Genomic DNA, 27,837 nt, shown 5'->3' with positions numbered 1-27,837 from the left:
GGTGCTAAACCGTGTGTTATTGGATGCTAGCATGCTAGTTAGCTATAGCGTCATAGTTAGCTAGCTGAATAAAGTAAGTTGAGTCTATTCCTTGAAACATTGAACCGCTGTAGTTCACAACAATTCTAATTTCTAAAGTGGAAGTTGGGAGAGTTTTATTCGGGTGGTTCAGTGAAACAATTATAGTTTCTGAGGTGAAGTTGGGAGAGTTATATTTGGGAGTTTTGGTTTTACTCTCTCCTTTCCCCAGATGTTTAGTTCATTTCATTCCGATCTCCTCTGCATTATTGTAGCCATTTGCTACAGCCTGTCAACTATGCCTCTGCCTATCCCTGTTCTCTCCTCTCCGCACAGGCTACACAAACGCCTCACACCGCGTGGCTGCTGCCTCTCTAACCTGGTGGTCTCTGCACGCACCACACACCTGGAGTTCCAGGTCTCAGGCAGCCTCTGGAACTGCCGTTCTGCTGCCAACAAGGCTGACTTCATCCCAGCCTATGCTACCCTCCAGTCCCTCGACTTCCTGGCGCTGACGGAAACATGGATTACCACTGAAAACCCTGCTACTCCTACTGCTCTCTCCTCGTCTGACCATGTGTTCTCGCATACCCCGAGAGCATCTGGTCAGAGGGGTGGTGGCACAGGAATCCTCATCTCTCCCAAGTGGACATTCTCAATTTTTCCCCTAACCCATCTGTCTATCTCCTCATTTGAATTCCATGCTGTCACAGTCACTAGCCCATTTAAGCTTAATATCCTTGTCATCTATCGCCCTCCAGGTTCCCTTGGAGAGTTCATCAATGAGCTTGACGCCTTGATAAGTTCCTTTCCTGAGGATGGCTCACCCCTCACAGTTTTGGGGGATTTCAACCTCCCTACGTCTACATTTGACTCATTTCTCTCTGCCTCCTTCTTTCCACTCCTCTCCTCTTTTGACCTCACCCTCTCACCGTCCCCCCCTACTCACAAGGCAGGCAATACGCTTGACCTCATCTTTACGAGATGCTGCTCTTCTACTAATCTCACTGCAACTCCCCTCCATGTCTCCGACCACTACTTTGTATCCTTTTCTCTCTCGCTCTCCTCCAACACTACTCACTCTGCCCCTACACAGATGGTAATGCGCCGCCGCAACCTTCGCTCTCTCTCTCCACTACTCTCTCCTCTTCCATCCTATCATCTCTTCCCTCTGCTCAATCCTTCTCCCTCCAATCTCCTGATTCTGCCTCCTCAACCCTCCTCTCCTCCCTTTCTGCATCCTTTGACTCTCTGTGTCCCCTATCCTCCCGGCCGGCTCGGTCCTCCCCTCCAGCTCCGTGGCTTGATGACTCATTGCGAGCTCACAGAACAGAGCTCCGGGCAGCGGAGCGGAAATGGAAGAAAACTAAACTCCCTGCCGACCTGGCATCTTTTCACTCCCTCCTCTCTACATTTTCTTCATCTGTTTCTGCTGCTAAGGCCACTTTCTACCACTCTAACTTCCAAGCATCTGCCTCTAACCCTAGGAAGCTCTTTGCCACATTCTCCTCCCTGCTGAATCCCCCCTCCTCCTCTCTCTGTGGATGACTTCGTCAACCACTTTGAAAAGAAGGTTGACGACATCCGATCCTCGTTTGTTAAGTCTAATGACACTGCTGGTCCTGCTCACACTGCCCTACCCTATGCTTTGACTTCTTTCTCCCCTCTCTCTCCAGATAAAATCTTGCGACTTGTGACTGCAGGCCACCCAACAACCTGCCCGCTTGACCCCATCCCCTTCTCTCTTCTCCAGACCATCTCCGGTGACCTTCTCCCCTACCTCACCTCGCTGATCAACTCATCCTTGACCGCTGGCTATGTCCCTTCCGTCTTCAAGAGAGCGAGAGTTGCACCCCTTCTCAAAAAACCAACACTCGATCCCACTGATGTCAACAACTACAGACCAGTATCCCTTCTTTCTTTTCTTTCCAAAACTATTGAGCGTGCCGTCTTTAGCCAACTCTCTTGCTATCTCTCTCAGAATGACCTTCTTGATCCAAACCAGTCAGGTTTCAGGACTGGTCATTCAACTGAGACTGCTCTTCTCTGTGTCACGGAGGCTCTCCGCACTGCTAAAGCTAACTCTCTCGCCTCTGCTCTTGTCCTTCTAGACCTGTCTGCTGCCTTTGATACTGTGAACCATCAGATCCTCCTCTCCACCCTCTCCGAGCTGGGCATCTCCGGCGCGGCTCACTCCTGGATCGCGTCCTACCTGACCGGTCGCTCCTACCAAGTGGCGTGGCGAGAAGCTGTCTCCGCACCACGTGCTCTCACCACTGGTGTCCCCCAGGGCTCAGTTCTAGGCCCTCTCCTATTCTCCCTATACACCAAGTCACTTGGCTCTGTCATATCCTCACATGGCCTCTCCTATCATTGCTACGCTGACGATACACAACTAATCTTCTCCTTTCCCCCCTTCTGATAACCAGGTGGCGAATCGCATCTCTGCATGTCTGGCAGACATATCAGTATGGATGACGGATCACCACCTCAAGCTGAACCTTGGCAAGACGGAGCTGCTCTTCCTCCCGGGGAAGGACTGCCCGTTCCATGATCTCGCCATCACGGTTGACAACTCCGTTGTGTCCTCCTCCCAGAGTGCGAAGAGCCTTGGCGTGACCCTGGACAACACCCTGTCGTTCTCCGCTAACATCAAGGCGGTGACCCGATCCTGCAGGTTCATGCTCTACAACATTCGGAGAGTACGACCCTGCCTTACACAGGAAGCGGCACAGGTCCTAATCCAGGCACTTGTCATCTCCCGTCTGGATTACTGCAACTCGCTGTTGGCTGGGCTCCCTGCCTGTGCCATTAAACCCCTACAACTCATCCAGAATGCCGCAGCCCGTCTGGTGTTCAACCTTCCCAAGTTCTCTCACGTCACCCCGCTCCTCCGCACACTCCACTGGCTTCCAGTTGAAGCTTGCATCTGTTACAAGACCATGGTGCTTGCCTATGGAGCTGTGAGGGGATCGGCACCTCTGTACCTTCAGGCTCTGATCAGTCCCTACATCCAAACGAGGGCATTGCGTTCATCCACCTCTGGCCTGCTGGCTCCCCTTCCTCTGCGGAAGCATAGTTCCCGCTCAGCCCAGTCAAAACTGTTCGCTGCTCTGGCACCCCAATGGTGGAACAAGCTCCCTCACGACGCCAGGACAGCGGAGTCACTCACCACCTTCCGGAGACATTTGAAACCCCACCTCTTTAAGGAATACCTGGGATAGGATAAAGTAATCCTTCTACCCCCCCTAAAAAAAATTTAAAATAAAAAGAAAAAAAAGATATTGTAAAGTGGTTATCCCACTGGCTATAGGGTGAATGCACCTATTTGTAAGTCGCTCTGGATAAGAGCGTCTGCTAAATGACGTAAATGTAAATGTAAATGTAAATGGTAGAACAGCTTACGTTGGTGGGACAAAATCTAGCTTTTGTAGCTATCCTCGCTAATATGAGCCACGTTACAATTCTCACCAAGTGTACAGGTGTGTGTGTGTACAGTACAGTACAGTACAGTACAGTTGACAAATATCTCTACAATAGAGAACAGAGCCAGTAACCTGAGGATAATGGAGTTGTATTGTGTTGTATCCATAGCGAACATGGCTTTAAACAACACTCCCTGGGAACCATTGCAAGACAAAACTCTGACAGAGGACCTTTTTCTCGGTGGACTGTTTCCATATCTATCTGACAGAGGCATGCCCATAAGTGTCACGCCCTGACTCAGGGGACGCTTATATGTTGAGTCAGGGTGTGTATATTCCTTGTTGTGCTTTTTCTATGTGTGGGATCTAGTATGTATAGTTCTATGTTGGCCGGTGTGGTTCCCAATCAGAGGCAGCTGTCGCTCGTTGTCTCTGATTGGGGATCATACTTAGGCAGCCTATTGGCACTGTCTAGTTGTGGGATCTTGTTCCTTGTAAGGTATGTTGTGTGTTCTACATTGGACTTCACGTTTCGGTTGTTGTTTTGTCGTTGTGTTTAATAGTTCATAAACATGTACGTATATCACGCTGCGCCTTGGTCTGACCTGTCATTCAACGAACGTGACAGAAGATCCCACCAAAAGAGGACCAAGCAGTGTGCCCAGGCGGAGCGAGTAGCCATGTCACAGGTGGACAATTTGTGGTCATGGGAAGAGATATTTGCGGGGAGAGGACCATGGGCTAAGGTAGATGCCCAGGCAGGAGAGGAGCAACGGCAACACGGAGGAGGCCAGTCGAGGAGGAAGCCCGAGGAGCAGCCCCAATAAAAACATTTGGGGGGGCACACGGGGTGGTTGGCGGAGCCTAGTGTCAGAGCAGAGCCAACTCCCCGTACTCACGCGAGGAAGCATATGACTGGGCAGGCTCCGTGTTATGCGGAGCTACGTACTGCGCCGGCACAGTCCTGTACGTCCTGTGCTTGCACCACGCACGTGCCGTGCGAAGATGGGCATCCAGCCAGGACGGGGTGTGCCGGCTCAACGCTCCTGGTCTCCAGTACGCCTCCTCGGTCCCGCATATCCTGCGCCAGTTCTACGAACTGTATCGCCAGTGCGCGTGCACAGCCCAGTGCGTCCTGTGCTGATGCCTCACACATACTGTGCGGAAGTAGGCATCGAGCCAGGACGGGTTGTGCCAGCTCTCCGCTCCAGCCCTCCAGTGGGATGTGAAAATCTAAGTAATAATACACTAGATGAAAAAAAGTATGTGGACACCTGCTCATCGAACATCTCATTCTAAAGTCATGGGCATTAATATGGAGTTGGACCACCCTTTGCTGCTATAGCAGCCTCCGCTCTTCTGGGAAGGCTTTCCACTAGATGTTGGAACATTGCTGCGGGGACTTGCTTCCATTCAGCCACAGGAGCGTTAGTGAGGTCGGGCACTGATGTTGGGCGATTAGGCCTGGCTCACAGTCGGCGTTCCAATTCATTCCAAATGTGTTCGATGGGGTTGAGGTCAGGGCTCTGTGCAGGCCAGTCAAGTTCTTCCACACCGATCTAGACAAACCATTTCTGTATGGATCTCGCTTTGTGCACAGGGGCATTGTCATGCTGAAACTGTCCCCAAACTGTTGCCACAAAGTTGGAAGCACAGAATCATCTAGAATGTCATTGTATGCTGTAGCGTTGATATTTCCCTTCACTGGAACTAAGGAGCCTAGCCCGAACCATGAAAAACAGCCCCAGATCATTATTCCTCCTCCACCAAACTTTACAGTTGGCACTATGCATTCTGGCAGGTAGCGTTCTCCTGGCATCCGCCAAACCCAGATTTGTCCGTTGGACTGCCAGATGGCCTCAGGCTCCCGAGTGGCACAGCGGTCTAAGGCACTGCATCTCAGTGCTAGAGGCGTCACTACAGACCCTGGTTTGATTCCAGGCTGTATCACAATCTGGCCGTGATTGGGAGTCCCATAGTGTGGCATACAATTGGCCCAGCGTTGTCCGGGTTTGGTAGGCCATCATTGTAAATAAGAATTAGTTCTTTACTGACTTGCCTAGTGATATAAAGGTTACATAAAAAAAAAAAAATGGTGAAGAGTGATTAATCACTCCAGAGAACGCATTTCCACTGTTCCAGAGTCCAATGGCGGCGAGCTTTACACCACTCCAGCTGACGCTTGGCATTGCGCATGGTGATCTTAGGCTTGTGTGCGGCTGCTCGGTCGTGGAAACCCATTTCATGAAGCTCCCAATGAACAGTTATTGTGTGGACTTTGCTTCCAGAGGCAGTTTGGAACTCGGTAGTGAGTGTTGCAATCGAGGACAGACGTTTTTTACGCGCTACGCGCTTCAGCACTTGTCGGCCCCGTTCTGTAAACTTATGTGGCCTACCACTTCGCGACTGAGCCGTTGTTGCTCCTAGACGTTTCCACTTCACAATAACAGCCCTTGCAGTTGACTGGGGCAGCTCTAGCAGGGCAGAAATCTGACAAACTGACTTGCCTCTTCAGTAAGGCCCTTCTACTGCCAATGTTTGACTATGGAGATTTCACGGCTGTGTGCTCGATTTTATACACCTGTCAGCAACGGGTGTGGCAGAAATAGCCGAATCCACTCATTTAAATGTGTGTCCACATACTTTTCTATATATAGAGTACTGTAGCTTTAGTTTGAATTTCTCTGGATCAAGAGATACAGCTAGTCATGAATATTAACTCTACCTTCTTTCAGGAGAGGGAGTGAAGAAAATGCAGAGTGAATGTTCATGACTGCATGGCTGTATCTCTTGGTTCTGAGAAATTAAACTACAATACTAATAATAATGTATTTATGTTTTTGTGACGGATACATTGAAAACATTGTTTCCCATATTGGAATTCTGCAGTTACCATTTGCTGCTCGCTGAGTACGTGACCCTATAGAAATAGGCCTAATGCACAGAGATGTATTCCCCAGGAACATTATCCAAACTGTTTGGGTTGACCTCATAACTCAGGTCCTGAAGGGCTACTAGGTGTACAGACTTTGATTGCAGGCCAGTTCAAATAATCACTAAATAATGGTCTTCAACCTGGATCACAATTACCTGAATCAGGTATGTTAGAGCTGGAATGGAACATACGCTTGCACACACAGTATCTCTCCAGGACAGTAGTTGGAGAGCCCTGCTCTAAAGAGCCAGGGGTGGATGGTAGTGAAGGTGTTGTATACCATGGCCCTTCCTCCCTCCCTCTCCATCCCTCCCTCCCTCCCAGGTGATAGCCAAAAGCAGCTGCAGCGATGTCTGTACCCTTCTATATCAAGGACCTCGGAGGGTCTGCAAAATGACCTACATTCAACACGGTCATTATGTCATTCTTTGTTAGGGTTATCGTGAGCCTTGAACAGCCTTGTATCACATTGATTATACTGTATGCCATGTTAAATAAACAGGTATAGTGGTACCTCTTCTGGTAGTAACTGGTATTACAGTGGGATAACACAAAGTAAAGGTAGTATGCTATAGACATGCAGTAACTAGATCAGGATACAAACAACACATTATGTGAACTGTAGTGAGGTCGTCTGTGAACTGTAGTGAGGTCGTCTGTGAACTGTAGTGAGGTCGTCTGTGAACTGTAGTGAGGTCGTCTGTGAACTGTAGTGAGGTCGTCTGTGAACTGTAGTGAGGTCGTCTGTGAACTGTAGTGAGGTCGTCTGTGAACTGCAGTGAGGTCGTCTGTGAACTGCAGTGAGGTCGTCTGTGAACTGTAGTGAGGTCGTCTGTGTAGTTTTCCCAAATTCTGAGTGTGTTTCTGCTTCCCCAGGATCCTTCTGCCTTATGAGAAGTACCCGAGTCAGAGAGGGTTTGTGGATGTGTCCGTGGTCCCTCCATCTAAAAAGTGGAGAAACAGAGTGGCACTGGTCAGGAAGGGTCCAATCCCACAGAAAAGCCACCCCTGTGTCAGTCTCCAGTATCTATGTTGCAATAGTCCATGTGCCGGGGGGCTAGGGTCAGTCTGTTATATCTGGTGTAATTTTCCTGTCTTATCTGGTGTCCTGTGTGAATTTAAGTATGCTCCCTCTAATTCTCCCTCTCTCCCTCCCCTCCTGGAGGACCTGAGCCCTAGGATCATGCCTCAGGACTACCTGGCCTGATGACTCCTGGCTGTCCCCAGTCCACCTGGTCGTGCTGCTGCTCCAGTTTCAACTGTTCTGCCTACGTCTAGGGAACACTGACCTGTTCACCAGACGTGCTACCTTGTCCTGGACCTGCTGTTTTCGACTCTCTCTCTCTACCGCACCTGCTGTCTCGACCTCTGAATGCTCGGCTGTGAAAAGCCAACTGACATTTACTCCTGAGGTTCTGACCTGTTGCACCTTCTACAACCACTGATTATTATTTGACCCTGCTGGTCATCTATGAACGTTTGAACATCTTGAAGAACAATTTGGTACTCTTATAATCTCCACCATGCACAGCCAGAAGAGGACTGGCCACCCCTCAGAGCCTTCCTAGGTTTTTGTCTTTCTAGGGAGTATTTCCTAACCACCGTGCTTCTACATCTACATTGCTTTCTGTTTGCGGTTTTAGGCTGGGTTTCTGTATAGCACTTTGTGACATCTGCTGATGTAAAAACGGCTTTATAAATACATTTGATTGACACTGCCGGCCATCCAAACCAGCAGCCTGACACACAAACACAGCAACACACTAACCCAGACCAGCCCCATGACACACTCAAACATCAACCACCTGACGCACACACATCACATCAAGTCAACTCAAGTCAACACCCTGAGCCAAACCCAACAGCCAAACCTACACCCTAACTTACACCACCAACCTGACAAACACCATCTCTCACACCAACCTGACACACCCGCTCTCACACCAACCTGACAAACACCCGCTCTCACACCAACCTGACAAACACCCGCTCTCACACCAACCTGACAAACACCCGCTATCACACCAACCTGACAAACACCCGCTCTCACACCAACCTGACAAACACCCACTTTCACACCAACCTGACAAACATCCGCTCTCACACCAACCTAACAAACACCCACTTTCACACCAACCTGACAAACACCCGCTCTCACACCCACATAAATACACACATCAGCTCGAGCAATCCAATCCACACACACAACAAGACAACTCACATAAGCAGTGGTGGAAAAGTACCCAATTGTCATATTTTACCCCCCTTTTTCCTCATATCCAATTACGATCTTGTCTCATCACTGCAACTCCCCAATGGGCTCAAGAGAGGCGTATGTCGAGTCATGCATCCTCCGAAACATGACCCGCCAAACCGCGCTCCTTAACACCCGCCCATTTAACCCGGAAGCCAGCCGCACCAATGTGTCAGAAGAAACACTGTTCAACTGACGACTTTAGTCAGCCTATGATGAAAATTACAGGCCTCTCTCATCTCTTTAAGTGGGAGAACTTGCACAATTGGTGGCTGACTAAATACTTTTTTTCCCCACTGTATATATACCACATACTGTACATACAACTGGCATTTTAAAGAACCCCTTGACCTCAGTCTTATAGCAACTAAACTCACCTGAATACCAAAGACCCACAACCATCTTTCCCCTCTCCCTCCTCCTCTTATCCCTCCTCCTTCCCCTCCTCCTCCTCGTCTTATCCCTCCTCCTTCTCCTCCTCCTCCTCCTCCTCTTATCCATCCTCCTTCCCCTCTTCCTCCTCCTCTTATCCCTCCTCTTTCCCCTCTCCCTCCTCCTCTTATCCCTCCTCCTTCCCCTCTCCCTCCTCCTCTTATCCCTCCTCCTTCCCCTCTCCCTCCTCCTCTTATCCCTCCTCCTTCCCCTTTCCCTCCTCCTCTTATTCCTCCTCCTTCCCCTCTCCCTCCTCCTTTTATCCCTCCTCCTTCCCCTCTCCCTCCTCCTCTTATCCCTCCTCCTTCCCCTCTCCCTCCTCCTCTTATCCCTCCTCCTTCCCCTCTCCCTCCTCCTCTTATCCCTCCTCCTCTTATCCCTCCTCCTTCCCCTCTCCCTCCTCCTCTTATCCCTCCTCCTTCCCCTCTCCCTCCTCCTCTTATTCCTCCTCCTTCCCCTTTCCCTCCTCCTCTTATTCCTCCTCCTTCCCCTCTCCCTCCTCCTCTTATCCCTCCTCCTTCCCCTCTCCCTCCTCTGCCCTCCTCCACCTCCTCCTCCACCCCGCATGCTCCACCCTGCCTACTTGCTGGGGGATCTACCAGAAAGAAGAGGAACATACTTTGATTGTCATCAGTGCAATTTTTTTAATGGTTGATGGTCAGTGGTGCATACAAAAGTGAAAAATGTATTATTGATTGCACATTTGAATTCGTATTTATATTGTAAAGAACTTGTTGCAGATGGTTTTAAACCTTCAAATAACTAGAATGTACATGAAATGTAATATAAATATATATGGTATTGTGTGCATTTTTTTTCATTTGATTGGTTGGTGTGGAGGTGTAGGCTTTACAAACAAATACCCGTAAGTACCCATAAAATCAATACTCATCATATGCTATTTGTCAACAATTGTTAATATAGACTGTTATGTTAAATGCACACCTCTAGATGGAGACATTGCTTTTTGTAATATATTTAGCAGAAACAGTTCAATATATCTATGCAAGGTGTCACACATGGCATGCTTGGATTGGTTTATCAAGTTTGTTTATGCTCTCTGTCATCTATGGCCGTAATTTTCAGAGATCCAGGGCATAGTCTCAGTTCAATATTAATCAGACGTCAATATTAAGGACACTTGACAGAAGTCTGTACTAAAGTGGGATTATTATTAGAAATAGGACACATGACAAATGAGACAGTTCCCCGAATGAACGAGATCAACTTGCTTTATCTCAACACCACATCATCAGACAAGGAACCAATAGGTGTACGTTCAACATGATAACATGTTTAAACAATTTAAAATGAGAGAAGAGTTCAGAGGAAGACTCAAGACTGTCATTATAACTCTCTACGATAGTAAAGATATTGACTGTGCTGCTTGATGGCAACCCAACAAGGCATCATATTCATACATGTCATTAGAAAAGGCGAAAATAAACAAATAGGAAATGTAGGCACTCATGGTATTTCTGTCCCTGTAGGCATTAATGTGCACAAAAAAAAGAAGAAAACACACTCTCCTCTTTCAAAATGTGGATACATCACAACATATTTTCACACACAACAGCAGGTGAAGGAAGCATTGATCACTTGTTTTCGGGGGGGAAAGCCACCTTTTGAACATCCATGGCTCTGTTTTGTCTTGAATGACATCTTAGTATTAATGTATGTGAAACACAAGTCCATATTTCACAGTGTAGGTTTATAAGGCACCGACCACAGTTCTTTATGATGACAAACCGTGGAACAACATCACAAAGTGATGTGTCCAGTCACCGTAGAGCAATTCCACAGTAACGGAATTACAAAAAAAAAATTTGCTTTCAAATGTATGTTGAAGAAAAACCATTGATTTCAAAGTTTAAAAATCTCCCTCAGTTTTCCAAAAACTCTGTTAAATATCTGTGACATGATACCTTGAGTTTTAAAAAATATATTTTGGTTATTGAACTACAATAAGTGAATTGGATTTATATCCGGTAATGTAATTATGGTAACAGATTTCTTCATGTGTCCCTGATCTGTAGTACACAGAAATGCATCATGATGGATATGAAAGTCATTCTCTTCATGGTGATGTATCCTGAATAGGTACACAAAGGTAGAAATATGCAATATCCTCCTTTTGTTGTTTGGGTATTATTATACACACTGGCTATTATTCTAATGAGTTCCGCCCCCAAACAAGACAACATTTGGTTGGTCCGGACCAGACCAAATCTGAACCAATCATCGACATCTATGTTTCACAAGTTTGGACATCACAGTACAGCACAGTTCAGTACATTACACTATACTCTAGTGTGTTCTTCTGTACTGAACTCTACTGTACTGAACTATACTCCACTTTTCTTTACTGTATTTTACTCTACTGTACTTTACTGTGCTGTCCAAACTTATGAAACATAGATGTCTATGATTGGTTCAGATTTTGTGTTTTGATGTACAGTATAATACCTTTTAAGACTTTTTCTGGTAGATATTGTCTAAGACCCCTTTTCCATCTGTTTGACCAGAAATCAAAGCTTTTGCTGATTCAACATTTTTAGGATGGAATATTGTTGAAAATGTATATATGCCTTACTCTCAAAAATATCGACTCTTAGCTTTCATTTGACACGCTCCAATGCACTTCGCATGTTGGTGCTCATGGGTCCTTTTACATGGAAATGCCCAGTAAAAATAGCTTCTCTTCAGTGAATTTTAGTGCAATATATTTCATGTCATACACAAATGTATGTTATTATTGCATAACTTTGGTGTTACATGTTTAATGTAGTCATAATCTGAACAATTGCTAATCTTCAAAATAATAAAACAAACATCACTGGTACTAAGTGATGTGTTATTCTACAGAGCCACCAATTCTTAATCAACTTTTATTTAAAGAAAGAAAGATAGAAACTTTTCCTGACTTTTAATCAACACAGAATTTGTGATGGTGTTATAGGATTTTCCCAAGTTTGACAGGAATAACTGCATGTTGTTTTTCCTGGAACATTATTGTTTTGCTTCCATTAAGGAACAACACACTTTGGTATTGCAATAACGTCCACTCACTCAATAAAAAAATGCTTACAAAACATTTCTTAACACGCTGGGACGGTCCCTGCTAGCTTTGGTTCATCATGTGCTGCCTTGTACGTCGGTAGATCCATTTGGTCATTCTTCAAGGAGGCGAACTTTGAATCGACATCGCTAGTGGAGTATGTCTGTGTCCTCCAGCATCGTTGGATCAGCATGACAGAAGCCAGGAAGAGTGGGCTGAGTATAAGAGAGAATCCACTGAGGAAGAATGCAGCAGTATAGTCGCCAGTCCAGTCCACCAACCAGCCTGGAACCAACAGAAAGCGTTAGGCTGGGAATTTCAAGGGGCAGTTTCATACCGACAACAGAGTCCGGACTATAACGAGAACGATGGAATCATATATTCAGAATCAAGATGTGCACTTTTGAATTTGTGGCAATTGAAAATGGTGTATGTACATGCACTAAGTGTGTTAGTATTCAGTCATCCTCTCCTCATCCTCACCTCCTATTGGTGGGCTAACCAGGTAGGGTATGGCATGTAAGAAGTTGACCACACCCAGGGCTGAGGATAGGTACGATGAGCCCACCAAGTCAGACGTCACCACTGGTATGAGGGCAGTGTAGGCGCCGTCAAAATACCCATAGAGCATGGAGAAAGGCACCAGCAGGGTAAAGGAACGTAGCAGAGGGATCAGGAGGCAGGACAGACCCTCCATACCCACAGCAAACATGAAGCTCACTTTCCGGTACTTCTTCACACACCTACGAGAGGGGAACTCAGACTTAGCTAGCAGTACGTTACAACACTAGAGAATGTGGCCATGCAGTAGGTGACAGGCCCAAGACCATAGTTTTGAAAGCATCATAAAAAATATTTTGACTATGGCTACAGTCTATATGGGTGATGCTATAGAAAAATGGTGTGTGTGGGGGGTGCAAACTATTCTATACATGTGACATACTTCCTGTCAGTGAGCCAGCTGAACGTGATGTTTCCTACGATTCCGGTGACCCCCAGGATGGACATGAGGAAGGCAGCCTGCTGGTGCTCCACCCCCACACTGAGGGCATAAGGCACCAGGTAGGCAAAGGGCACACTGCAGCCGTACGCCAGGAACAGGAAGGACACGGACAGCAGCATGAAGTCAGGCATCAGCAGGAAGCTAAACTCCTCCATTGACTGCAGGCAGAAGCACCCTCCCAGCTTAGGCCCTGCCAGAGGACCCATTGGCCCAGGGGCAGCCAGGCCAGCCAGAACCTTGGCATCTACTAACTCCGCTAGTTTTGCATCAGCAACCTTTGTGTCCACAGGCTTAACATCAGCTAGCTGGCTACCGATGACAAGATTCTCCATTAGTTTAATGTCCTTTAGCTTCCCGTTGGCTAGATTTTGATCCGCTAGCTTGATCTCTTCAAGCATTTTCTCTGTTAATGCACTATTCACATTCACAACCATGCCCTCTACTATCGTCATGTCTGCCAGCCTCGAGTCAGCTAGTTGTACATTCGCAAGGAGTGCCTCTGCTAGTTTCATTTCAGTGAGTTTAATTTCTGCAAGTTTATCCGTTTCAATCTTCACATCTGTTACATTCACAACCTCTGTATTGGGGTCCAACGGCTTTAAGCCTGGAAGTGTTGTGTCCATTACCTTCCCCTCTGCTAGCTTGGCATCCACCAGTAGGATGGCATACCCATTCTCAAGCTCTGCTGTCTTGTGCTGCCTCTGTCCTCTCCCTTTAGGCACCAGGGGCCTCATAAGGGCCCCGCAGACACACAGGTTGGACACAAACCCTCCCAGAATAAGCAGGGCCCCCCTCCAGGAGTAGCGTTCAATCAGGAGATGAACAGCAGGGGCCAGGATGAAGGTCCCAATGCCAGTCCCAGACATTGCCATCCCATAGGCCAGTGCTTTCCTCTCGTTGAAATAGGACCCAACCATGGCCACCGCTGGGGTGTAGCTGAGGGCAAATCCCAACCCTACGAGGAGAGAGTTGGGGATGGAGTCATGACAGATACAGTTGCGTTCCGTCACTAAGAGTCAACACAAGTATCCATAATGCAACAGCACCCTCTTGTGCCAAAGTCATAACAACAAATGTGATGATATCTCCAGTGAGAGACGTACCTGTGAGGACCCCCAGGGTGAGGTAGAGGTACTCCAGACTGGTGGCGAAGGAGCTGAGGATCAGGCCTGCAGAGGACAGGACGCCTCCCATGATCACAGTGGCTTGGGTGGACAGACGGTTCCCGATGAAGCTGCCAAGAGGAGCTGGAGAAACAATACATAGGGATCAATATAGTTATCGTCCTCAGATCAAGAAGAAAATGTGACAGACTTATCGCTTGGATTGGATGTAGCTGGGACACAATCCATTGTAACACACATCAAGCCTGTTATTGACATAAAAGTTCAGAGCAGGCCAGAAGCATATGTTTGACTCAAAGATTAAGGCATACAAGTCTAAGTACACACGGCCAGTACAGTGAAACTGCAAATGGCTCAATAAACAACCGCTTGTAAAAGTCCAACACACTCTGGCACAGATGCTATGTAAGTCCAGGCTAATGATAAATCAGGGCCAAGTTTAATTATTTGATGTAAATCCTTGAATATCAGTAAAAAAAAATGCATCAGGATGTATACGACCCTGTTCAATCTAATAAAGTGGCAAAACAAACAAACTAGCTTTCGATTGGATGCATTGGTGTCCCTAGGGCAAGTCAGACAGCTGACAGAGGATTTTTATAATGAAGAATGTGTTTGTTTTAATTGATTGTGTTTTGTTTTGTATCTGAATGTGTATATTATGTATATTTATGTTTATCTATAATTGTCTATTGATGTGGGGGTTTTTTGTATTGTGCATGGCTCATTTGCAAAAGAGACTTTAGTCTCAATATGACTAAAAATATTATTATATCTCTTATCATCAACAGCTGTTTCCAAGGGACTGTGGAATCCCCATCAGTGGAGGAAGGGGAGGAGCATCCTCCTCAGTGAATTTCATAAAAATAGTGAAACATTTTTAAAAAGTTATCATTTTTAGATAAAACTGTACTCAATTTATTCACGTCACCAAATAATTGATTAAAACACACTGTTTTGCAATGAAGGTCTACAGTAGCCTCAACAGCCCTCTGTAGAGTAGCACTATGGCGTGGCCGGAGGACAGCTAGCTCCTGTCCTCCTCTGGGTACATTGACTTCAATACAAAACTTAAGAAGCTCATGGTTCTCACCCCCTTCCATAGACTTACACAGTAATTATGACAACTTTTGGAGGACGTCCTCCAACCTATCAGAGCTCTTGCAGTATGAACTGACATGTTGTCCAGCCTATCAAAAGATCAGTGAATGAATCTAGTACTGAATGCATACGCTACATCTAGCTAGCACTGCAGTGCATAAAATGTGGTGAGTAGTTGACTCAGAGAGAAAGACAATAATTTAACAATTTTGAACAAATTAAGAGAGAGAGAGAGAGATTTGCACATTGTTACAACACTGTATATATACAAAATATGACATTTGAAATGTCTTTATTCTTTTGGAACTTCTGAGTGTAATGTTTACTGTTAATATTTATTGTTTATTTCACTTTTGTTTACTATCTACAGTGGGGCAAAAAAGTATTTAGTCAGCCACTATTTGTGCAAGTTCTCCCACTTAAAAAGATGAGAGAGGCCTGTAATTTTCATCATAGGTACACGTCAACTATGAAAGACAAATTGAGAAAAAAAAATCCAGAAAATCACATTGTAGGATTTTTTATGAATTTATTTGCAAATTATGGTGGAAAATAAGTATTTGGTCACCTACAAACAAGCAAGATTTCTGGCTCTCACAGACCTGTAACTTCTTCTTTAAGAGGCTCCTCTGTCCTCCACTCGTTACCTGTATTAATGGCATCTGTTTGAACTTGTTATCAGTATAAAAGACACCTGTCCACAACCTCAAACAGTCACACTCCAAACTCCACTATGGCCAAGACCAAAGAGCTGACAAAGGACACCAGAAACAAAATTGTAGACCTGCACCAGGCTGGGAAGACTGAATCTGCAATAGGTAAGCAGCTTGGTTTGAAGAAATCAACTGTGGGAGCAATTATTAGGAAATGGAAGACATACAAGACCACTGATAATCTCCCTCGATCTGGGGCTCCACGCAAGATCTCACCCCGTAGGGTCAAAATGATCACAAGAACGGTGAGCAAAAATCCCAGAACCACACGGGGGGACCTAGTGAATGACCTGCAGAGAGCTGGGACCAAAGTAACAAAGCCTACCATCAGTAACACACTACGCCGCCAGGGACGCAAATCCTGCAGTGCAAGACGTGTCCGCCTGCTTAAGCCAGTAAATGTCCAGGCCTGTCTGAAGTTTGCTAGAGTGCATTTGGATGATCCAGAAGAGGATTGGGAGAATGTCATATGGTCAGATGAAACCAAAATAGAACTTTTTGGTAAAAACTCAACTCGTCGTGTTTGGAGGACAAAGAATGCTGAGTTGCATCCAAAGAACACCATACCTACTGTGAAGCATGGGGGTGGAAACATCATGCTTTGGGGCTGTTTTTCTGCAAAGGGACCAGGACTGACTGATCCGTGTAAAGGAACGAATGAATGGGGCCATGTATCGTGAGATTTTGAATGAAAACCTCCTTCCATCAGCAAGGGCATTGAAGATGAAACATGGCTGGGTCTTTCAGCATGACAATGATCCCAAACACACCGCCCGGGCAATGAAGGAGTGGCTTCGTAAGAAGCATTTCAAGGTCCTGGAGTGGCCTAGCCAGTCTCCTGATCTCAACCCCATAGAAAATCTTTGGAGGGAGTTGAAAGTCTGTGTTGCCCAGCGACAGCCCCAAAACATCACTGCTCTAGAGGAGATATGCATGGAGGAATGGGCCAAAATACCAGCAACAGTGTGTGAAAACCTTGTGAAGACTTACAGAAAACGTTTGACCTGTGTCATTGCCAACAAAGGGTATATAACAAAGTATTGAGAAACTTTTGTTATTGACCAAATACTTATTTTCCACCATAATTTGCAAATAAATTCATAAAAAATCCTACAATGTGATTTTCTGGATTTTTTTTTCTAATTTTGTCTGTCATAGTTGACGTGTACCTATGATGAAAATTACAGGCCTCTCTCATCTTTTTAAGTGGGAGAACTTGCACAATTGGTGGCTGACTAAATACTTTTTTTCCCCACTGTACTTCACTTGCTTTGGCAATGTTAACATATGTTTCCCATGCCAATAAAGCCCTTACATTGAAATTGAGTGAGAGAGAGATATATATTTGGTTGTATTTTTTAAAACTTTCACTTTTAGCCTACTCAAACACCCAGCTCAAACAGAGAGGGATGCTATGTTAGCTAACTGGCTAAGGCTATCCAACACTGGAACTCTTCCAAGTCAAGGTAAGCATTTGGTTTTATTAATTTATTACCACCGGGGCCCGCCGGTGTAACTGTTAAACTTTCTGACTGTACACTGTAATGCATTATTTTTACATTTACATTTCAGTCATTTTAGCAGACGCTCTTATTCAGAGCGACTTACAGTAGTGAGTGCATACATTTTCTAACTTTTTTCCCATACTGGTCCCCCGTGGGAACCCTGGCGTTGCAAGCGCCATGCTCTACCAACTGAGCCACACAGGATGAGTGTAGCGGGTTTACTAACGCTTTAGTTCTAGTAGCTATGTTGACTATGATGTGACAACGGTGTAGGCTGTGTGTAGTGGTTAGCGGTCATGATATGAAGGTTTGGCTTGGAAAGTTTTTTTTGCCTGGTCACAGACAGCTGATGTGTTGTCCACTGAAGTCCACAAGCAAAGGGAAAAGGTGAGAGGAGGAGAGCGCGTAGATAGTTGCGAGAAGGAATTATATATACAACAAGCTGTTTTTATGTGGCTGCTATGAAAGTGAACTGTGTTTGCGTGTGATCAGGGGTGTATTCATTCTGCCAATTCTGTTGAAAAATATTTCTTAAACGGAAGCAAACAGAACAAAATAGGGATAAACATACCTGAATTTGTCCAACAGAAACTCACATTTGCAACTGTTGGACTAATTATTACACCCTAGATCAGATAGATGCAGGCAAGAGTGTGCAAGGCAGTGTTGAATGTGTCACTGTCTGTCACCTTGATTACTCTAATTGTTCTCACGACCTGTGCACCTACGTTGTAAACTGTCATTCATAGGCTAGGTTGTAGCAACCTCATGATGGGTACAGGGAAAATTAGAGTATCATATAGTAGCCTATACCTATCGATGTTACATTGAGCTGGGTGAATGGAATATGAATGACAGTCATCCAATATGCTGTAATACAAATAAGGCCATGCTCATAAAAACAATTATTGCCCAGACTGCACTGCATGTGCCCAGACAGCCCTCACACAACTTTTACAACAGCTGAGGGGTACAAAGTTCATGTCAATGTTCCAGATTATGTAATTTCCTTTTGCAAAGTTACATCAGGTGTATCAAGATTGCCATGTCATGATTAGGATAGGCTTGGGTAGACAATTATCTTATCCTAATGCTCCATCTTCTAATCTTACTTATTAAGGGCACATGTTATTTTTGAGTTTATTGGGCATATATGCTGTGTACTAATAATCTGAATTAGTGTGTGGTTTTGTGCATGTGAATCGGTTTGTTTTCCTTTTCACCCTTAAAGCCCAACGCCTTTATATATATGTGTCACAATGTCTTTAAACACCTGGTAAAGTGTCTGTATACGAACAATACATAAAAAGGAACCCACTATCTTTAAGAAGGCTGCGTTCACACAGGCAGCCAAATTCTGTTTTGTTTTTTCACTAATTGGTCTTTTGACCAATCAGATCATCTCAAACAATATCTGATGTGAAAAGATCTGATGTGATTGGTCAAAAGATGAATTAGTGGAAAAAATATCAGAATTGGGCTGGCTGTCTAAACGCAGCCGAAGAGATCCTAATAAACACTTTTGGCACCACCTGGTGGCCAATCTTTGTAATTACACCATCAACAATTACACCTGAAAATGGCTGATCTCATTGTCCTGTAAAAACGGAAATCTGCTACTCCCAAAGTCTAGTACGTTGTCAAAAATGTGCGTGTCTGAGATTCAATGCATGCAAAATGCTCATAATATGTCCAGAGATGCCTGAGTACATTTTCAAAGAAAGATATTCCTTTTTGGAGAAGTATAATCACTTGAAATGTTCATGTGACATATAAGAGACTCCGGTGATACAAACCACACATTTTATGCGTTGTCTATTACGTCGGGGGAAAAACAGATTTTTTTCTCTCTCCAGAAATGTGATTTTTGGGGTCTCCTTGGGCAGTCCTAATCACTGCATAATGTTCATGCAAGGAGAACTGGATCCGGGTTTCTGTGTTCACACGTCTCCTGAGTGGCGCAGTGGTCTAAGGCACTGCATCGCAGTGCTAACTGTGCCACTAGAGATCCTGGTTCGAATCCAGGCTCTGTCGTAGCCGGCCGCGACCGGGAGACTCATGGGCGGCGCACAATTGGCCCAGCGTCGTCCAGGGTAGGGGAGGGAATGGCCGGCAGGGATGTAGCTCAGTTGATAGAGCATGGCGTTTGCAACGCCAGGGTTGTGGGTTCGATTCCCACGGGGGGCCAGTATAAAAAAATTTAAAAAATGTATTCACTAACTGTAAGTCGCTCTGGATAAGAGCGTCTGCTAAATGACTAAAAATGTAAAATGTATCAAGATTTGCCATTTCATGATAAGGAAAGGCGTATATTTGGGTAGACACATTTCTTATCATAATGCGTCACCTCCCAATCACAACTATTAGGGGCATATATTCCTTTTGAATGTATTGTGCGTATAAAGTGCACTAGTAGTTCACTTAATCTGTGCTTTTATGCTTGTGAATCTGTTTGTGAGGTAGAATTTCCTCAGGCCCCAGAGATAATTAGAAATCATAAATAACTTGAGAATTAATTAAACCCAGACAATACATATATAAATACTGTTTCATTGAATAAACAGGGACACTCAAGGTGTTCAAATTGCTGATAAGGAAATCCCCTAGTCATGGCTGACTCTCTCACCAAAGAGGAAGGTGGTGCAGTCGACTAGCGAGTGGATCCAGGCCGTGCCAGAGTAGTCCTGATCAAAGTGCATCTGGAACTCCACAAAGAAGATTGACACACATCTAAAAATAAAAGGAGAAAGAACAGTGTGAGTTTCAACATTGCACTGACAAACTGTTCTTCAGGATATATGCAGGTATAGGACTGGACTGGTTTATTTGACATGCACATAGTACACTGCTCAAAAAAATTAAGGGAACACTAAAATAACACATCCTAGAAAGCACCGCCAGCATTCAAAAGTCACCAAAACATCAGCCAGGAAGCATAGGAACTGAGAAGTGGTCTGTGGTCACCACCTGCAAAACCAGTCCTTTATTGGGGGTGTCTTGCTAATTGCCTATAATTTCCACCTGTTGTGTATTCCATTTGCACAACAGCAAGTGAAATGTATTGTCAATCAGTGTTGCTTCCTAAGTGGATAGTTTGATTTCACAGAAGTGTGATTGACTTGAAGTTACATTGTGTTGTTTAAGTGTTCCCTTTATTTTTTTGAGCAGTGTATATACACTGAGTGTACAAAACATTAGGAACACCTTCCTAATATTGAGTCCCTTTTGCCCTCAGAACAGCCTCAATTCGTCAGGGCATGGACTCTACAAGGTGTTGAAAGCGTTCCACAGGGATGCTGGCCCATGTTCACTCCAATGCTTCCCACAGTTGTGTCAAGTTGGCTGGTAGACCATTCTTGATACACATGGGAAAATGTTGAGCGTGAAAATCCATCAGTGTTGCAGTTCTTAACTCACTCAAACTGGTGCGCCTGGCACCTACTACCATACCCCGTTCAAAGGTACTTAAATGTTTTGTCTTGCCCATTCACCCTCTGAATGGCACACATTCACAATCCATGTCTCATTTGTCGCAAGGCTTAAGAAGTATTCTTTAACCTGTCTCCTCCCCTTCATCTACACTGATTGAAGTGGATTTAACAAGTGACATCAATAAGGGATCATAGCTTTCACCTGGATTTACCTGATCAGTCTGTCATAGAAATAGCAGGTGTTATTAATGTTTTGTCTCCTCAGTGTGTGCCACAATAATGAGCTTTGTTGATTCCATTTTGAAATTAAGACCAGTGACTGAATTTAAGAGCACTGACATTAATCCCTAAAGAAAAACAAGATTAAATCAAAACACTGAATACAGGATGAGTTGAGGAATACAGTTGAGGAATAGAGTTGAGGAATAGTTGAGGAATAGAGTTGAGGAATAGCTCTTGGCATTGGTTGAGTTTGCAACTAATGCCAACAGAGCTCTGGTTACAGTAGCTCCATTCTTTAACACTATACCCAATAATGAATAACCTAAGCTGACCGTATAGTTTGTTCATGCTGAGCGTTTAAAAATTATGTAACTTTAGGATTTTATAAGGGTTTTTTACACTGTGAAGGCTTATGGCATGTGACCAAAGCACATGTGGAGAGTGGAATTTTAATTCTCTCTCTTAAGCTACCTAGAGAAGAAGGAACAGTCGGAGGAGCGCAGCAATCACCAACCTACTAAGTACCAGGTTAATCAAACTTAAACAAGAGCATCTTACCAGCCAGTCAGATTTTTTTTTTTTTTTGTTTGTGACACGAAATACATACATAAAGTCCTTATAACTTCTTCATAACACTTACATGAAAAGTGGCATTTGTATGCATAAACAATATTTTCTGTCACTAGGGACTCAACAATACCGGAACACACAATAGGCACCAAACCTGCTTTGACTATGTGTCTGGATGTCTGATTTAAAAGCATGCCTTTTTAACCTGAGCTGACAAAAGTCTAAACTAATCCAGTGAGTCGCTCATCACAACCTGGCTGGTTCCCAAAACACTAATTGAAAGCAGATAGTTAGATCACACTGATCATACATAAACATGATGCCACCTGACATGCATGGAATCGATAAGGGGATAACAACAACATTAACATGATATCGATTTAATTTCTGTTTATATTGCATAACAACGACAACCTCCCGCTGTAATATCCCAAAGCTATCTTCACACAAAATAATCCTCACCATGGGAGCCTAGCAGCTGTCAGGACAAAACAAATACCTTGCAAATACCCCGCAAAGAGACAGCAAGGGCAAAACACATACCTTGCAAATACCCCGCAAAGAGACAGCAAGGGCAAAACACATACCTTGCAAATACCCCGCAAAGAGACAGCAAGGGCAAAACACATACCTTGCAAATACCCCACAAAGAGACAGCAAGTGCAAAACACATACCTTGCAAATACACCGCAAAGAGACAGCAAGGGCAAAACACATACCTTGCAAATACCCCGCAAAGAGACAGCAAGGGCAAAACACATACCTTGCAAATACCCCGCAAAGAGACAGCAAGGGCAAAACACATCCAGAAGCTCTACCATGTCACAAACATGTCAAATGAGGAGTTATGAAAGGTTCAGTTCAATCTTCCCCAACTTCCACCTGGTTACTCAACCCTGCACCTTAGAGGTTGCTGCCCTATGTACTGTACATAGACATGGAATCACTGGTCACTTTAATAATGGAACACAAATAACGTTTGCATGCTGTTTTACTCATTTCATATGTATATACTATATTCTACTGTATTCTAGTCAATGCCACTCCGACATTGCTTATCCTAATATTTACATATTTCTTAATTCCATTCTTTTACTTTTAGATTTGTATGTATTGTTGTGAATTGTTAGATACTACAGCACTGTTGGAGCTAGGAACACAAGCATTTCGCTACACCCGCAATAACATCTGCTAAATATGTGTATGTGACCAATAAAATGTGATTTGATTTGAGGACCATCGTCCCTCTGGAGCTGTGTGTGTGTGTCAGAGGCTCACCTGGTGACAGCACGGGTGCAGATGGTGACTAGGAAGCAGCCGGCCACAACCATCCATCCCCAGCCTCCATCAGGAGGGGCTACCGGTGCCCCTCTGGGATTCTTTCCCACTGGTGTCATTCCTTCTGTGCCACCGCCGTGCTGCTGCTGTCCTTCTCCTCTGGTCCTGGGGCTGGCTCCTGTGCTGTTCTGTGTTACGGTAAAATCTATTATTCAAGCGTGGGAGCGGCTGTAAATTGTAAAAACACAAGAGAACATTTACAATATTTTACAACTGTCTGATATCACATCCTAGTAGTTACTTACTATTACAATACAGTTGGTGTTTCTATGATTGATATAACCATTTTTATTATAGGAATGATATAACCCATTTCGACCACAAACATGAACTGTATCACATACAGTCTCAGAACAAGGCCAAGGCATTTGGAATGCATCACTTTAAGGTCTCTAATTCAATTGACCATAAACATATTGATTTTCTAGCTGCAGCTTCAATCAGCATCCTTAGCAGACAGACGAACAAAAACTGTCCAAACAAAAGGCTACCCCAGTGGACCACTAGAGATCACAGTAGGGTGAAGAAAAGACGTGTTGTTGACGCGGAACCTTGCACGGAGACGCAGCGTACAAAATCAAACAAAGGCCAGGATTCTCCTTTCTCCAGTGCTGCGCTCTGGTGTGACACTGAGAGAGGGCCTAGCATATGCTCCAACACATTGTAGCTGAAAACAACACAACTCCCCGTTATTTGAAGAAGAAGAAAAAAAACGTGTCTATGTCACGTTTCCCTCCTCCCTAGCCATTGCACGCTGTTCAGACTACGAGGGTGGGTCAAACATGGTGACACTAGACCAGCCACTCTGGCTCTGCCGCCCAGGAATATCCCAAACAACACCCATATGTGGTGAGCATTGCATGGTCTCAGCTGCCTATGAAACAAGGACATGTTGACATTCACATTGATAAGGATGGTGAGATGTAGGAGTCATATAAGCTACAAATGGGGACCAAACTAATCAGGTCAAGTTCAAGACCATCCTGGGGATGTGGTCAAATAGCTGGCTAGATAACTGCAGGAGGATCATGTTGAATGTCTCATTATGACCACCTGAGTGGTCAATCTGTTAATCCTTCTGTGCTCTTTAAATTCCAATTCCTACATTTGCATAGCATTTACATCCTTAAAGCTGTTGACCTTAAGGGAACAACAGACAGTGTGTGTGTGTGTGAGAGAGCGAGAGAGGGGGAAATCCATTGTGTGTGTGTGTGTGTGTGTGTACTTGTTTTCCTACATTATCAGGACCCCAATGTCCTAACACTTCACCTGAATTTCCTGAAAAGGTAGGAAAACAATAACTTTTTTCAAGTCCTGAATTTGTTCAAATGCTATTTTAAGCTGAAGGTTTTGGGGGGTTAACATTTTACATTTTAGTAATTTAGCAGACGCTCTTATTCAGAGTGACTTACAGGAGCAATCATAGTTAAGTGCCTTGCTTAAGGGCACATCAACAGATTTTTCACCTAGGGGATTAGAACCAGCTACCTTTCGGTTACTGGCACAACGCTCTTACCCACTAAGCTACCTGCCGCCCAGGTTACTGTTAGCGGTTAGGGAAAATATAATTTTTAATGGGCAAACATTTTTACACTCCATAAAGTCCTGAAATGTCACGAAAACAAAGCTGTGTGTGCGTGTGTGTGTGCGTACGTGTGCACGTGAAAAAAAACCATGAAGAAACTACTACCCTGGCCTCTTGTGCACTAATGTGTCTTATCTTACTAGCGACTGACTGCTGATAGCTAATTTATTGAGTAAGTTTTACTTACGGGCAATTCCATAGTAACAGAATGACGCAGAGACTCCAGTTATTCACTTTAAAAATGCCAAACAAAAACCATTGATTTCATAGTTAAACAAACCATACAACTCTATGCACAATTACTATTTCTAACAATTTCCACTGAAAATTTTACAAAAACAAATTAACTTGAAGAACAGTGCAGAGGTTAAGTTCGGTAACAGAATGACGATAAAATCTCCCTCGGTTTTTTATGTGACCACGTTTTCCAAAAACTCTGAATTAAGATTCAAAGACGTTTGCTGAGAGAATGGGGTGTCAGCTATGATATGACACCTTGAATTAGAAAAAATATATTTTGGTTATTGAACTACAGTAAGTGAAGTGGATAATTATTCTACACACTGTCTATTTTTCTAATGAGCTCCGCCCCCAAACAAGGCCAAATTTGGTTGGTCCGGACCAGACCAAATCTGTACTAATCTTAGACGTCTATGTTTCACAAGTTTGGACATCCCAGTACAGCACAGCAGAGTATAGTAGAGTTCAGTACAATACAGTATAGTAGAGTTCAGTACAGTACAGTATAGTAGAGTTCAGTACAGTACAGTATAGTAGAGTTCAGTACAGTACAGTGAAGCACAGTTGAGTACAGTCCTGTACTGTACAGAAGAGTAGAATAAAGTAGAGTACTGTACAGTAGAGTATAGTTCAGTACAGAAAAATACAGTACATTATACTGTACTCTACTCTGCTTTTCTTTACTGTACTGTGCTCTACTGTACTGTCCAAACGTGTGAAACAGCCATCTATGACAGATGTCAAATTTCAACTACTTTTCAACGTCCACGGACGTCAGGTCGGTGCTCAGTGGGTGAGAGGGCTGGTTACAGTAAATGGAAAGAGAGGGGGCTTATGGGTAGGTGTCAGTAAGAGCCGGGAGAGGTGACATTAACTAGAGAGAGAAGAGAGACAGGGAGAGAGAGAGGGAGGGGTTGTCCAGACTGTTTTCACACTCTTGCTTTGACCACCAGGTGACAGAAAAAGAAAGAAAACAGTTATGAGCTGAACTCAACGTATCATTATACCAGTGGAAAGGAGGACAGTAGCAGGTGACCCAACTGTGGTTTGTGACTACTATGAATTTCCATTGTAGCCAATTCAGTTGCAGTAATTCTGTTACTGATTTTTTGGGTTATTCTGTTACCAATTTAAATATAAATGTTGATATTAGTTGGCAGGGGTCTTTACTTCAACATTATTGTGTTTTGATGTATTTCTAATACCTTTTCAGGCTTTTTCTGTAAGATGTAAAAGCCTTTGCTTATTCAAATGTTTTAGGATGGAAAATGGTTGAACAATTTAGATATGCTTTAATTTCTAAAAAAATATAGACACTTTGTTTAATTTGACACCAAATGTGATGTGCTCCTATGAACTTCACATGTAAGTGCATGGGGCTTTTTACATAGAAATGTCCTTACTATGACTTTTATATGTGGTTGTCTTGCCTAGCTACCTTAAGATGAATGCACTCTGGATAAGAGTGTCTGCTAAATGACTCAAATGTAATGTACATTTAGATAGAGAAAGAGAGAGTGAGAGTAAACAGTGGACTACTGCCATCCAAGGGGGCCCCTTTGTTTGCTGGTGGTTTCTCCATGTGACTCAGTAGTCACCATGCAGTTTGCTGGCACCACACTGCCACTTTTCAAGCCTCTCAACCTATGGGGGATGGCTTCCTGACTGACCAGATCAAACCAGTTTAACTGTTTTTGGTAGCACATTTCTCTCCACTGACACTAATAACAATCCCACCCCCATGGATTCAGGCATGCCCGGAACATGGAGGTGGATGGAGGAAAGGGACTATTGTTTTTTGGGCAGTTATACTATTTATATAATATTTGTCAATTAGTAATATGCATATTCTGTAGATGCAAGTAATGTTGCTCATCTCAGAGACAAGCAAATCACAAGACCTATTGTAAATAGCTTTTCTTAGTATAATTGTTTTTCTTAAGGTCTTTGGGCTCCATCAGAGGGCTCCATCAGATAATAGTTCAGCACCATCCCTCTGGAATCCCTTCTCACCTAAGGCTATGTGACTCACACTCGACATCCAGACACATCATAAACTACTACAACAAAGGAGGCTGGATTTCCTACTTATGAAAAGCAGCCAATTTAAGTATTGAATACATGTTCTAAAATATTTATTGGAAATGTTATTACTTATCTTAGACAATTGAGCAAAAAACAGAACATATTGACATCTAAGAAACACTTCAAACAAACACAACGTCGACTTGGTTTGCAGTCCCAAAATATTGTATATTTATTGAATATTGACAGAGTCCATAACAATCATCAGCGCAGCATTAAAATAACCATTTACCTTTTCATATTATATAAGAATGATAAGGAATAGACTACAACACATCAAAAGCTGGCTTTTATATGCGAAGTATTTCTGCAAGTCACAATGTAGCCTATACTGTGCAACTATGACCTAACAAAATTAGACAGCTTAACAATACTTACATCAACACCCACGATTAACGGTATCGTCGCCTGCCTCTTCCGCGCATTACGCTGAATACACTCACAAGTGAGGTATCCTATTAATTTCCACGTTTTTATAGTGCATTTTGTGCCCGGCAGTCCCCATCATTCTGCGACTTATAGTTGAAGGAACTCCGGAAAACCAAGTGATTTGCATACACAGCATCAAGGGGGGAGTGGCCGATCCCTCCTCCTGACAACTAGCAAGCAAGCGCCCCACCCACCCTGGAATTAAACTATTATGCATATAAACTGTGTACACCCTCCTCCACTTCTGCTCCCAGTAACACTCACATGTGAAACTCTCCTTTTCTTCTGTGTGGACTAAGGGGAATTATCCCTCAAAAGGACAGGCATAGGTGTCTCACTTTCACTGAAGATTCACCATTGATCTGTGTC

At 44.1% G+C, this 27,837-nt stretch overlaps 1 protein-coding gene across 1 annotated transcript; it reads right to left on the bottom strand.

Moving 5' to 3' along the window:
• Window positions 1-11,529: 11,529 nt before the first annotated feature.
• Window positions 11,530-23,268, bottom strand: LOC121553650 (monocarboxylate transporter 12-B). Its single transcript, XM_041866934.2, has 6 exons — window positions 23,070-23,268; window positions 20,195-20,298; window positions 14,229-14,372; window positions 13,066-14,080; window positions 12,606-12,865; window positions 11,530-12,407 (listed from the first exon to the last, which is right to left on the bottom strand). The coding sequence occupies exons 1-6, from the start codon at window positions 23,186-23,188 to the stop codon at window positions 12,163-12,165; spliced, it is 1,887 nt and encodes a 628-aa protein (XP_041722868.1). The 5' UTR covers window positions 23,189-23,268; the 3' UTR covers window positions 11,530-12,162.
• Between the last annotated feature and the right edge of the window lie 4,569 nt (window positions 23,269-27,837).

Source organism: Coregonus clupeaformis, chromosome 37, assembly GCF_020615455.1.
Source record: "Coregonus clupeaformis isolate EN_2021a chromosome 37, ASM2061545v1, whole genome shotgun sequence".
Classification (NCBI taxonomy): Eukaryota; Metazoa; Chordata; class Actinopteri; order Salmoniformes; family Salmonidae; genus Coregonus; species Coregonus clupeaformis.
Note: the sequence above shows the minus strand (reverse complement) of the source record. Positions and strands in the feature narration are given on the sequence as shown.